The following is a 14,180-nucleotide window of genomic DNA, read 5'->3' on the forward strand; positions in this document are numbered from 1 at the left end:
CCGACTCCGGCGTGGCTGGGACCACAGGCACACATCACTACGCCAGTTAATTTTTTATTTTTTTAGAGATGGGTCTCACTGTGTTGTCTAGGCTGGTCTTGAACTCCTGGCTTCAAGTGATCCTCCTCCCTTGGTCTCCCAAAGTGCTGGGATTAGAGGTATGAGTCACAGCATCTGGCCCCTAAAACAGTAAAAATCAGGGAATCGTGGGTCTGGATTTCAAGAGGCTCAGGAATGAGCTCATCAAATCTCTCCCTCAGTGGAGGTGAGGGGCAGTCTTTTGTACTTCTGGCTCCTGGAGCCAGCCTCGTTTTTCTTTCTGAGCAGGCACTGGGACACTTTCCTCCGTTCTCCTAAAAGGCAAGAGGAGCTCTCTCCACACATGGCTAAGTCGTATTCTTTGTGCGCGGTTGGTCTGCGCACTTGGCCACCTCTGGATCTGTCTGTAACACTGCAGATTATGTGGCATCTCTCTAACTTCATAGTCAACTGGCAATCTAGAGGGAAAAACTTTGTGTGATGGGGACGCCGCACCAGTGCCACGATCCACATAGACGTGCTGGCTTTCACCAGCCACTGTCCAGACTCTGAACAGACATCAATTGAGCACCTGCCACATGCCGGATCCTTGCCAGAGCTCAGAGCATCGAGATGAACAGGTCACCCTCCTCAAAGGACTCAGGGGACCACTGTGTCAACAACAACTGCTACTAACATTTACATGGTCCTTTAGAGCCTGCAAAGTGCTGTTGCCTATAAACAACTTGCCAGGTGAGAAAAACCAGTCTAAGCAAGGTAAGGGATTGCACAACAGCTTCCTGGCAGTGACAGCAGTGCCGGGCAGCAAACCCTCCTCTGACTGCAGATGCCAGCCGCTTTCAACCACTGCTCTCCGCTGGCCAGGAGGGAGTGAGGGTAGGGTAGGGACGGTGACTTACAACAAATACAGCTGTGTGTGTGGCAGGTCTTGTGCAGCACAGAGGGAGGGGGCATCTGTTTGCTGGGGAGGGAGAGTCACAGCAGAAGTCATATTTGATTCAGATCTTGAGAGATGGGCAGAATTGCTCTAGATGGAGAATCTGGAGATATGGTGCAGGCAGGCAGGTGTGGAAGCTGGGGACCCTTCTGGAGTGCAGGGAAGTGCATCAGTGTGGGCAGGGGCCAGTGAGGGCCTCCATCTCCCAGCTCAGGAGATAAGGCTGGATTCTCTAGGCAGCGAGGGTTTCCCAGCACTGAAGTGATTCGATTTTTGGTTTAAAAATGCAGCCAGGCATAGTGGCCATAATTCGGAAGGGACACCTCTTAGGGCTTACAACTCGAATGCATTCAAAGCTGTTGGAAATGCTGCCCTCTTAGGAGATCTTTTCAAAGGGGTGGGGAGGAGGATTTAAAAATGCACAGAAAACGAGGAGGTTTCCAGCTTTTCTGCTTTGTGTGTGCAGGAGCAGAGGTGAAGGAGGCTGTGCTGGAAACAGGAGTGGGGTGCCCAGGGGCAGGGCTGTAGACAGAGGTGAGGGCTCCTCGACTGCCACCCTCTCCCCTTGCCTGGCGGGTGAGTGAGGCCACTGTGGGAGCTTTGCTCCTCCTTCCTGGGCCTTCGCGCCCGAGCCCCGCAGACTCCATCGCACGCTCCGTGTCTCCTCTGCTCTCTGCAGCTCAGGCAAGTCGGCCACAAGCGCGGGGCCCGGCTCCGGCCGCTTCTTCCCCATTGGCCCAAAGGGCACAGGTGAGGACGGGGACAGCAGGAAAGGAAGGAAGCTGCTCTGAGAGCAGCGTCAGCCCGGCTGAGAGCCCGCTGCTGTGTGCCAGGGGCAGCTCCCATCCAAAGCCTTTCGCCCTCCAATGCCTGTGAGGCCCAGGAGGTGGCTTGAATGAGTGAGCCAGGGGGCCTGGGTGCAGGCAGAGGAGCAGGGCCTGCCCCATCGCAGTCCCCTCTCCCCACCCCAAGCTGTGACAACCGAAGACGTTTCCACATTGCCAAATGCCCCCCAGGGGAACAGAATCTCCCCTGGCCGCGAAGACCGTCCGCTTCCCTGAGTTTAGAAGACTAAACCTTCCTAAGAAATGTTCTAAGAAATTCTATCAGTTCAATACATTTACATCATAAACTCTTCTTAGAGATTAGAATGCGAAACAGAACCAACATCCTTGATCTGTGACATGCACCTGCCCTTATCCACCACCCAGGTGACATTCAGGACAATCCTCTCAAGTGCCCTCAGCTCCGCCTCAAGGCGGGGGTGGGACAGCACAGGCAGCCAGCGCCCACGGGGTCCCTCCGAGCCTCACCATGACGAGGTCAGGGCAGACACCTGGGGGTCACCCAGCAAGGGTTTCTCTATCTAGAACCACTTAAGACCTATTCCCTTCAAATCTCTCCTTCAATACATATTTACCAATGTGTGGCCTTTAACTAGACTTGGCCTCGTTCAGGGCCACTTTCCCTTATTCCTACAAAGGCACTGAGCAGAAGCAGCACGCTCACCACAGCCACGCCTTCACCATTTGCTAGGAACAAATGCCAACCCTTCGCTGGAAGAGGGTACCAGGCCTTTGTTAGTTGTAGCCTGACAACAGGAAGAGGCTGCTCCAAGGCCAAGCCTCAGTGAGAGGCCTGTTGTGAGCCATGCCGTGCCTGGCACAACTCAGGAGCCTGGAACAAGCACGCCTGAGGGAGACCAAGCTCTGCTGAACGAGCCTCGCGGGAATAGGAATAGGAATCGCGAGTACCTTTCTACGTGCCCGAAACCCTTTTCTAAAGCAAAAATATGCTATGTCACCTACACACCTAGATATATGCCACATCATCTATATAACTATACATGTGGTGACCTATAGTTATGTGTTGCTTACCCATGAGAATGCATTGAGAAATGTGTTGTTAGGTGATTTCATCTTTTTTTTTTTTTGAGCTGGAGTCTCGCTCTGTCACCCAGGCTGGAGTACAGTGGTGCGATCTAGGCTCACTGCACCCTCCTTCTCCTGGGTTCAAGTGATTCTCCTGCCTCAGCCTCCTGAGTAGCTGGGATTACAGGTGCCCACCACCACGCCTGGCTAAGTTTTGTATTTTTAGTAGAGACGGGGTTTCACCATGTTGGCCAGGCTGGTCTCGAACTCCTGACCTCAGATGATCCACCTGCCTCGGCCTCCCAAAGTGCTGGGATTACAGGTGTGAGCCACTGCACCTGGCCTAGGTGATTTCATCTTTGTGTGAACATCATAGAGTGTACTTACACAATCCTAGATGGTGCAGCCCACTAAATGCCTGGGTTATAGGTATGGCCTATGGCTCCTAGGCTACCAAACTGTACAGCATGTTACTGTAGACAACCGTAACACAATGGTATTTGTGCATGTAAACATAGAAAAGGTGCAGCAAAATGCTGCTGTCATACTCTCATGGGGCCACTGTGATATATGCAGTCTGTCCTTGCCTGAAGCATCTGTACATGGCCCACGACTGTACCTATATATGTGCCACGTCACCTGTATGTAGATATGTAGTCTGCAGACACTCATGTGTTGGGTACACAAACAAGGAGCAGATTGATAAATTCTCTGAGTTTCAAAATTGTGTTGTTTTGGCAGCTTTGTGACTTTTTCCTTTCTCCCAAATATTACCATTAGCTTAAATCACAACCACTATTGTTTCTATGGGGAAAACATACACATTTGCTCTCCCTCTCATATTTGGCCTACTAGGAAATGAAAAAATTGATACCTTAGCACCCATGCAAAAAACCTGTGTGGCAATTTTAAATTAAATATATTCATACTCAGCCAGGCACGGTGGCTCACGCCTGTAATCCCAGCACTCTGGTAGGCTGAGGCAGGTGGATCGCCTGAAGTCAGAAATTTGAGATCAGCCTGGCCAACATGGTGAAACCCTGTATCTACTAAAAATACACACACACACACAAAAATTAGCTGGGCGTGGTGGTGCATGCCTGTGATCCCAGCTGCTTGGGAGTCTGAGGCAGAAGAATCGCTTGAACCCAGGAGGTGGAGGTTGCAGTGAGCAGAGATCACGCCACTGCACTTCAGCCTGGGCGACAGAGCAAGACTCTGTCTCAAAAAAATAAATAAAATAAAATAAAATAAAAATAATAAATACATATATTCATACTTAATAGTGGAGAGAGAGAGAGTTTATGAATTAAACCCTGACTTTTTTTCCTGATAACGGAAAAGAGATGAAATTCATGTACTTCTTTATTTGGGGAGAAATAGCTAAGTGGAAAACTGCATGTAGAATTTTAATCGACAGGTGTTGAAATATAAGGCATTTTAAATAACTTCTTTAACAAAATGGTAGATAGTAGGATTTATTTTAATTTTTCAATCTGAAAAAAAAAACCCCAAAACAAAAAAACCCAAACTATCCTCATATATATATATACAGTGTCAACATTTTCAGAGCACTTACATTAGGAAACATTGTTTCTCTTCAACTGTATGACAATACTGTATATGCCACAATAAAATTTACAAAAACAATCTCATCAGCAGTCATACAAACATCATGATTTTACATTTCAATACACAAGAAAAAAAATAGACATCTTCCCGGCACTTGGCTCCCGCCTGACGGCAACGTCTCCTCCACACTTTGAGAGACCTCAGCTTTTAAAACCCAGCAGCGGCTATTTCAGAAGTCATGTCCTTTCCAGATCCAAACTTAAATAATGAGAAATTTGCCATTTCAAAATAACTGAGAGTTTATTCATGGATGTGGTGAAGTTTACTCCACCAAAAGATGTGTAAAAAAATTGCATGAAAGTAAAAATAAATAAAGCTGTTGTAAAGCAGCCTCGTTGACACGGTAGCCCAGAACAAAACACTTACGTGTAAAAGTGTCATTAAAATTTTAAAGTAATTATTTATATTCAAATTACAACTTTTTGACAAATCTAAAGAAAACAAACTGATTTGGTAAAAGGTTCAAAGACTTCCACATTCAAGCTCGGTGTTGTTTCACACACGTGCGCCCCGGCTGCGGCGGTGACATATTGCTGTATTCGGACATAAGGCACTGTGATCTGAACATACCGTGCACTCACCTTATGCCACATCACCTGTTCCATACCAGTGAATTCTTTGAAATGAAAAATAATGAAAACTTCAGGACACAGTGCACTTTAATGACATACAGCATTTAAAATCCTTCAGACAAAGGTCTGAAAACAGTCTTTTAATGCAAGCCTGAATCTTCAAGCACATAAAATCTTTCTTTTTTAAGCTTAATTTCAACATCACTGGAAGAAATACCTATCGTTAAACCCTGATATACATTCTTAACCACTTGCAGCCAGTGTTCATGAGGCAAAACGTGACCCAGAAACTTTGTTCAAGTTCTCCTCCTAGGGCGTCTACATTCACGGCGGTCACTCCGTTTCTGTCTCCTTTTGTTTGGCACCTGTCAGTGGATGGAAGATGAAAGTTTCAAAGCTCATGGTAACAGCAGGGTTCTCTACCCCAGGGGTTTCTACCTGTGTCTGGCAGTGCCTTAGGAGGATGATCCAGAGGCTTCGGAGGAGGGCGACGTGGGAAGGAGCAGGTGGCCCAAGCTCCCATCTCCCACCCAGTCGTTCGGGCAGCTTGGATCCACGTAACATCTTGTCATTCTAAATATGTCAGATTTAACTTGGAAAACAAAAAAAAAGAATTCCACTCCTAAAAAATTTTACTAAGAAATATGTAGGTATGTTTTAGTGAAGGTGTGAAGTACTTCAGTTGTGCACTCTTACAAATATGTATTAAAAAAGGTTTAGGCCGGGCGCGGTGGCTCACATCTGTAATCCCAGCACTTTGGGAGGCCGAGGCGGGCGGATCACCTGAGATCAGGAGTTCAAGACCAGCCTGGCCAACATGGTGAAACCCTGTCTCTACTAAAAATACAAAAATTAGCTGGGCGTAGTGGCGGGCGCCTGTAATCCCAGCTACTTGGGAGACTGAGGCAGGAGAATCGCTTGAATCCGGGAGGCGGAGGTTGCAGTGAGCCGAGAGATCATGCCATTGCACTCCAGCCTGGTTGACAAGAGTGAAACTCCGTCTCAAAAAAAAAAAAAAAAAAAGCTTTATAAATATTCTGAAGGATAATTGCACCTAACAAGTATCTGGCTAGGACATTCCACAGTGGATTGGCAGGGAGAGCTACTATTTTTCTCATCACAGGAGTTTCTCTCCTATTTTTTCACCAGATGCTAGACCCCTGAAAGAGATCGGCAATCTATTAGAGTGTGTGGCTAAAACACTGTAGCTCCTAGCATCAGACTCCCCACGCACTGGATGCACGCACACATGGGTTCATTTGGACAGTCTAAGTTTGACAATGAACTGTTGCTGAAAGCTTTTTTGAAAAAGAGAAAACATTATTGTGTTGAACCAGTATCCCTCTGGGGAACGGTGGCCATTGCCCGATGAAAACAATCACCACTAGTACCTTCTAATCGAGTAACAGCAGACACTTCATCAAACTGCCTCTTACTGACTATTCCATGGACAACCACCTAACAGTGCAGGTCCCGGGCACTGCACCTCATTGCACACACATGGCTTTGGTGCACGGCTTTCAGCTCTTTTCATAGCAACGTAGGAGGGAGACGGGCCTGTATCAGCCCGCTCCTTCTCCACTGAAGAAATTGGGGCTGAAGGAGGTGAAGCGACTTGCTTACATTCAGACAGCGCTCGGGCGGGACAGCTGGGACTTGGCCTCACGGTGGGGGCCTCCTCATTTGCGACTGTTGATCAGATGCAGGCGCTCCCTGAGTTCCACTCCAAAAGTTCACTTGTAATCCAGTTATTAGTAACACGGAATGTTTTCCTCAACGAATCGTGTTGTATACACTGTATCATAAGGAATTCCAATCCAGCTACCCCCATCTTCATGGCACAATTTCTATGGTAACATACATTCCAAATTCCAGCTGGAAATAGATTCCTCTCTGCACCAGCAGTGATGGGAGGGGCATTGCAATGACTTAGAATTTTTGAAATACCAAATCTGGATGGAAATTTGAACTCATCCAGCACAACCGTTCATTCTTATGGTTTGAGATATCAAGAAACAGAGAGGATGAATCACTTGACTTGTTTACTCTTTTTGTAATGCTCAAAGAGACAGACAAGAGCTGACATTCAGCCTGACCCGCTGGGCAGACTGTGTCCCGTGGTCCAGGGCTGGAAACGGGGCATCTTTTTCTGAAGGTGCTAAGCTATATACCTGTGGGGATAAATCTGCCCAGAGAAGAGGCCTTTTCTAGTTAGCACAAATGTGCTGTGCAGTTATGCCTGCCTGGAAATTTATATGAATTTAGTGATGGTCTGGATGAGCCTGGCTCCCTCTGTTCAATGTTGCCTTTGAGATTCCTCCACTGTTGAACGCAGCTGTACTGTTCGTTTTCAATCCTGTATCGTATTCCATCGAATGAATGTGACACAATTTATCCATTCTTCTTTTCAAAGATATTTGGATTATTCCCAGTTTTATGGCATTAACATTCGTTTAGTTCTTAATGTTTCATGATTATAGAGACTATTGTGAGATTCAGGTCTTTTAAACACTTGAAGTTTGCAAGTGACTGAACCAGGCCCCATTTCTAGAGTTTCTGATTCAGTGGATATGGGATGGGGCCCCAACATGAACATTTCATTTTCTAGTAAATTCCAGGTGGTGGTGATGATGCCTGGCCTGAGGACCACCTCGGAAAGATCACTGCTGTACTGGAATTTCTCTTGGTGTTCTCATTTAGCGAATAAGACATGTTTCTTGCAGGTGGTGAAGATTCCTTTAGGGTAGGTATTTTTGGGTTACAGACTTAATTGTAAAAACTAGTCTTAACTGAAATTTCTGAACTAAAGAGAAATCAATACTGTAGCACACACACCGTTTAATATTGGATTCTGAGAGTTCAAAGGGCATGCTGTTTGCTCCCACATCGGGTCCATGTGGCCCCGACAAAGGCTGGGTTGTTCATATTTGACTGGGGCTGGGGAGGTGGAGGGATGGGAGGAAGAGGAGGAGGGAAGGGAGGGCTGGCAGTTTTAAGAACTCTGAAGCCCACCTCTTACTACTGAGTGTGTGAAATGAGAGGAAGGCCAGCTCCTCTTGTCTAAAGCCCTCTCCCGTTCTCTCTGCTCCTCACTGTCTGAGACTCTGAGGGCTTGCTCAAAGTGAATCTGTCAAAAAATGAGTTTAACCACACTCTATTTGAAAGTGAATGTGATTTCTGTACAATATTAATGAATAAAAGTTTGTGTTTAGGTATTCTGTTTTATCTACTCAAAATATAAGTTTTTTTTTCTCTTTAAGGAAAGATGAAGGTATCAATAGAAGCCAGTGATGTTCCCTCTATGTTTCTGGTCACTAGTTCTCTCACAAAGCACAAGTGAAGAGGTCTTTTCAGTGGAAAAGGTTATGATGAACATGGCAATGGCTCCCAAGTCATTTAGGGGGCCACTGGACCTTGACAGGATGCTCTTAACTTCGAATACGTTTTATACACTTTCCTCACTCACGCAGAACACTTAAACTTCCCAACTGAAAAGAAAACGAAAATGGTTTCAAAGTAATATACTCAAAGCCTTGATCTGTAGGTGGGTGGAGAAATGACGGTTTAAATGCTGCACTTCCTGTTCTACCTCCCACCCTTCCTAGACGCCGATGGCAAAGGTCAGAAACCAGCATTTTACCTGCTGGTGTGAGGATCAGGGCTTGCAGAATGTCCGACAGGGAAATAATACCCACAATACTATCTGCTTCATTTACCACCACCAGCCGATGGACCTGCAAAGAGAAAAGCAGGACACGTGAAAATTAACATTTAAAAAAGGTTTAAAATGGACATGAGAAATAATGTCCTGTCATGTTTTTATATGATCAACACATCCCTCCAGCCTGGGGAATAGCAGTGAGACATCATCTCTACAAAAACAGTGGCTGGGTGTGCTGGTGTGCACCTGTGGTCCCAGTTACTTGGTGGGAGGATTGCTTGAGCCCGAAAGTGGAGGCTGCAGTGGGCCAAGATCGCACCAGTGCACTCTAGCTTGGGTGACAGAGTGAGACCCTGTCTCAGAAAAAGGAAAAAGCAACACACACACACACATCCCATAAATGAATACATGAGGGAAAGTAGCCACAGACAGACCCATACGATGACCTTAGGCTCTAATGTTCAATGTGTTACTGTCTGATTACCTGGAAGACCCACTCTGTATTAAAAAGTCACAGCCCTGGTGGAAAACAGGGACACAGGCATGAGAAGGAAAGAGGGGAAAGCTATCTATCTCCTGTCTCTAATGATACTGATTTGTCTCTAATTCAAGCTGATTTGCTTGCTTACTTTTAAGAAAAATGAGCTAGCTATGCCCTGCTGAGTTTTCAATTTTCAAAATATTAATATAGAAAAGATACAACTCAAACACAAAACACGACGTAGCTATATTGTTAAACATAACTGTTTTAATTTCTAAAAGTTGTATATCAGTTTCTAATAACTATCAGGTACTTGTCTTATTAATACATGGGAGAGAAGTCCAGATGATGACGGAAACGAAGAAAGAAGGTCGCAGCTCTTACAAGGGTTTTATTTTCTGCAGTGTCTTTTCTCTGTGAAGTTCATATATTAAGAATCGCATTCAAGAGGATAAATGAGCTATAATGAAGTGGGATAGACTACGTCCATCTCTAGTGTTCTACTCTGAAATCTCTGATGAGTGACGGCAGAGCGTTTTGAGGTGTTTCTGTAACAGGCCTTTCACCCGCAGGAAGGGAGCGGCGTTGCTATTCTCTTAAAAGCTTCATGATGGCCGGGCGCGATGGCTCACGCCTGTAATCCCAGCACTTTGGGAGGCCGAGGCGGGCGGATCACCTGAGGTCAGGAGTTCAAGACCAGCCTGACCAATATGGTGAAACCCTGTCTCTACTAAAAATACAAAAATTAGCCGGGTGTGGTGGTGCATTCCTGTAATCCCAGCTACTCAGGAGGCTGAAGCAGGAGAATCGCTTGAACCTGGGAGGCAGAGGTTGTAGTGAGCTGAGATTGCGCCACTGCACTTCAGCCTGGGCAACAGGGTGAGACTTTGTCTCACAAAAAAAAAAAAAAAAAAAGGCTTCAGAGCTTGGGCCACAGCAGCTCCGTGCCAGCTGCGCCCTGGGAGACCCTCTCTGTATTGAACGGTTATACCCCTGATAGAAAACAGGGACATAGGAAGGAGATAGGAAGAGGGGGAAATCCAGTTTTTGTATTTTGTCTCAAATAATACTGTGTGGGTGATGTTTCTGTCATAGCTTGCTTTAGGTAAATAATAATAATAATAATGGCTTGGTCATCTTTCTCATGGCAGTCAGCATAAATTTCTTTTAAATGTTTCTCTAAAAAAGCTTTCAGGTTCATCAGTAATCCTGTGATATAACACAGCACAATTATTTGCTAACTATAATCACACATTAAAGTGATAGTTCACATTTGTCTTCTACACTGAAGACATTTTATTGGTTACATTCAATAGTGGATATTAGCCGGGTGCGGTGGCTCATGCCTGTAATCCCAGCACTTTGGGAGGCCGAGGCGGGCGGATCACGAGGTCAGGAGATCGAGACCATCCTGGCTGACAAGGTGAAATCCCGTCTCTACTAAAAATACAAAAAATTAGGTGGGTGTGGTGGCAGGCGCCTGTAGTCCCAGCTACTCGGGAGGCTGAGGCAGGAGAATGGCTTGAACCCGGGAGGCGGAGCTTGCAGTGAGCCGAGATCACGCCACTGCACTCCAGCCTGGGCGACAGAGCGAGACTCCGTCTCAAAAAAAAAAAAAAAGTAGTGGATATTAAACAGATATCTTTTGAACTCTGAAGGTTAAGGGAAACCATCTCATCCAGAGAATTCAGCAGTTCTCTCAGACTCAAATGACTCCCCACATATTTTCTTGTCATCTGCTGCTGAGTCAAACTTATGTATGTCCCTTGTTGGAGGTACCTAAAAGTTAGTGTTCTATTTATGTCATATAAACAAATGGAATCATCACTGATACTGTACACCCTTCTCCTAGCTACATTAAAGCTAAAAACTGTTATTTTTTTGGTCCTTCTGTGAGGAGTCATCTTGTGAAGGAATTTTTTTTTTAGGCGGAGTCTTTTATTTAGGGTGTTACACAAAGTACATTTGAAAATCTTATAAGCAGTAAAGTCGAAGGAAATCGGACTGCTGAGGTGCAGGAAACTGGGAGTTACTAGATTATTTGCTATTTATCTAATTGAGGAAAGAGAGATACTGGTGGGAAGAGAGAAAAAAGTTTTACTGACTTATCATTCACTTTGTTAAAATATATATTACACACTTTAAATTGTGAATTCATAAATATTCAAATGGAACTTAAAGCTTCTGGGACTTTTGTTTTCTCAAAACAAAATGTATCCATAGATACAGATACATCGATCTATTTAGAGACAGGGTCTTGCTCTGCTGTCGAGACTGGAGTGCAGTGGCACCGCCACAGCTCACTGAAATATCAAGCTCTTGGATTCAAGGGATCCTCCTTCCTCAGCTTCCCTATTAGCTATGACTACAGGTCCAAGCCACCATGCCCAGCTAATTTATTTTTATTTTTAGTAGAGACAAGGTCTTATTATGTCGTCCACACTGTCAAACATATATAGTTTAAACTATGAATGTATCTTACCAGTTTATTGGATTCACCTATGATACCAGGACTTTTCCATTCAATTCAATTCAACAAACTTTTAGAGATCGCCTATATGCCAAGTAGTGTGCCAGGTTCTGGGACAGGAGAGAATCCCATCGACTGAACCTGGAGGCTGCCTCGCTGGGCCCTTCCTGAGATTCAGGCTTCTGGAGGCACCATTCACTACTGGGGACTTGTTGCAGTGGATGTCGGGGGAGCAGGACTGGGAAAGCCGTCTCACCTCAGCTCTTACTATTCTGTCCACGATGGTCTCCAGTATTTCCAGCTTATTGCACTTCACAACACCTTCAAAATACTGTGAACGGTGCTGAAGGGCCTGGGTCACCGTGATATCTAGGTTATTGTATGTTTTCTCAGCAGCAAGATTCTGTAATGAAGCAAGAGAATAAATTATATCCTTTCATTTCAGTTCACTTCAATGACCAAAATTAGTGAGCTTAAGAGAGCCTGATTTCTAAAAACTTTAATGCTTATCTGAATTTAGTACCTGCATACATCAGATGTTCTTTCTGGCTTACGACATGCCATTGCTACTGTTATTTTGTCAACATATCAATCACAATTAAAGATAACCGTGTTACAAGGTCTACCTTCCTTACGAAGCAACATTGTTAAACTTTGATAGCATATCCTGCCAAAGACTGCCCCCCAATTTTTACCCTCTAATGCTCTCTACCATGCATGGATAAAATCTCTGGCAAGGTGGGCTGACATCTGTAAAGGGTGGTGAGTGCCACAGGGCTAGAAATGCTGCAGCAACGGACCTTCTCAACAAGCTCCCTGGGGAACAAGGTTTCTGCTGGGAAGGCTTTGGGGGACCCATGGGGATCAAGCAACCAGAGGAAGAACAGGCTTGAGAAGCCCCATGGATCCAAATGGCTTCATGGGGCTCTCATTCATTTTAGCGGGTCCCACTCAACCAAAATGCCGATCAGCATATTTCTCGGTGACTGTTATGTTTAACATAATAGTGTGAAGCAAAGGGTTTGAGGCAACTGCAGAAGAATGTTTAATGTGGGGTCAGTATTGTGGCAAAAAATGGCGTGCACATTTGGGGCTATAAAGTGTCAGTCCCCTTTTCTTCTTTAGAACAGTGGCTCCCAATCAGTAAGCAATGGGATGCGCCCGACAAAGGAGCCATGAGTCCATGTGTGCACTGCGCACGCGCCTAGAGGCGAATAAATCAGGCCTCCTACGTGGAAACAAGAACGTTTAAAATACATACACATGCTGTGGCAGTGCATAAAATATGCATGTATTGTAAAGATGAAAAATTATAAAATGCTACTAATATATAATTGGTTGCTAAACTAATGCAGATTAAAAGTACAATTACTATAGAAGGTCTATAAAATTCTGATAATATCCTCACACCCCAAAAGGTTAGAAATTATTAAATTAAGAAACAAGATAAAAACATAAAAACACATTACATGAATGTTTAAAATGCATTCTAGGTGACAGATTGAACAAAATTAAAATACTTACAATTACATCAAATTTGGAATAAATATCTACAACTTTTCCTAAAAATGAAAAATATATGTTAGAAAAATGTCTTAAGGAACAAAAAGAAACTCATTTAAAGTCAGTTTTAATGACATAATTACTAAAAGTTAAACGCTGATAAACAACCTTGTCTATTTTAAATGAAAACTTAGATATGAAATCATATTTTAATGGACATATGAAAATAAGCCAATTAAACTTTTTTTACGATCCTGCGTGCTCCTCGGTGCTGAATTTATTCACCATATCCAAGTTTTCATTTTCCCCACGTATCTCCTGTGCCAGGTCATCTTACAATAATTGCACCCTGAGATAAACAATTATTTCTGCCTGACTGTCAGCGCCAAACACACAAACCTGACTCATCCACAACAGGCAGAGCTGATATTCGTCTTTCCACAAATATGTTCAAGGCTTTGATGATGGGAGTGTCTGGATGTATGAAGGCAATGTTGTGGTACGTTCCTATTCCAAGCTCATCCAGGTTCTGCTTCATGAAGGCAGGCTTTGGCATATCAGACATCTAAACGGAAGATAAACGCAAACGTTCTAGACCCAGGACACACCCTTGTCATGTTCAAAGGTCCAGATTTGAATGAAGAAGTATGTCCAACAAATTAAAGTTAGTTTTTTCTAACAGTCTACCTGGATGCCTGAATTAACATGAGAAAATTACAAAGGACTGTATCTTTTGTTTGAACCAGTTTGTATGTCTATGCTTCTATTTAACTACTCACAAACTATTGCAGAGCATTGATACTGTAACCTTTTTCCATCTCCTCTTCACTCACTAAGAACGCGTATAGAACCAGGGAAGAACAGGTCTATTTGGGATATTAAGACCTGTAAGCCACGAAGAATTGAATCCTTTATTCTTAATTGTTCATGTTAAATTCCTGGTCCTGCTGTCAGGGTTAAGTAATATTTATTAAGAACCTATACATTTCCAAACCCAAAGCATTTGACGGCAGC

General features: G+C 44.4%; 1 protein-coding gene across 25 annotated transcripts in view; it reads right to left on the minus strand.

The window, feature by feature from the left end:
- Positions 1–4,309: 4,309 nt before the first annotated feature.
- Positions 4,310–14,180, minus strand: part of PRKAG2 (protein kinase AMP-activated non-catalytic subunit gamma 2) — a 321,562-nt gene continuing 311,691 nt past the window's right edge. For 12 of the 25 annotated variants that reach the window (XM_024358104.3, XM_024358103.3, XM_063815058.1 and 9 more), the window contains 5 exons: positions 13,566–13,731; positions 13,188–13,225; positions 11,920–12,066; positions 8,692–8,785; positions 4,310–5,416 (listed from right to left, as the gene is read on the minus strand). In XM_024358104.3, the coding sequence (XP_024213872.1) occupies positions 5,385–5,416; positions 8,692–8,785; positions 11,920–12,066; positions 13,188–13,225; positions 13,566–13,731 (477 nt within the window). In that variant the 3' untranslated portion in view covers positions 4,310–5,384. Of the gene's footprint in view, positions 5,417–6,674; positions 8,786–11,919; positions 12,067–13,187; positions 13,226–13,565; positions 13,732–14,180 lie in introns of all 25 variants that reach the window. The other 13 variants (XR_010158707.1, XR_010158706.1, XR_010158708.1 and 10 more) reach the window with 2 other exon arrangements.

Source organism: Pan troglodytes, chromosome 6 (genome assembly GCF_028858775.2).
Source record: "Pan troglodytes isolate AG18354 chromosome 6, NHGRI_mPanTro3-v2.0_pri, whole genome shotgun sequence".
NCBI lineage: Eukaryota > Metazoa > Chordata > Mammalia > Primates > Hominidae > Pan > Pan troglodytes.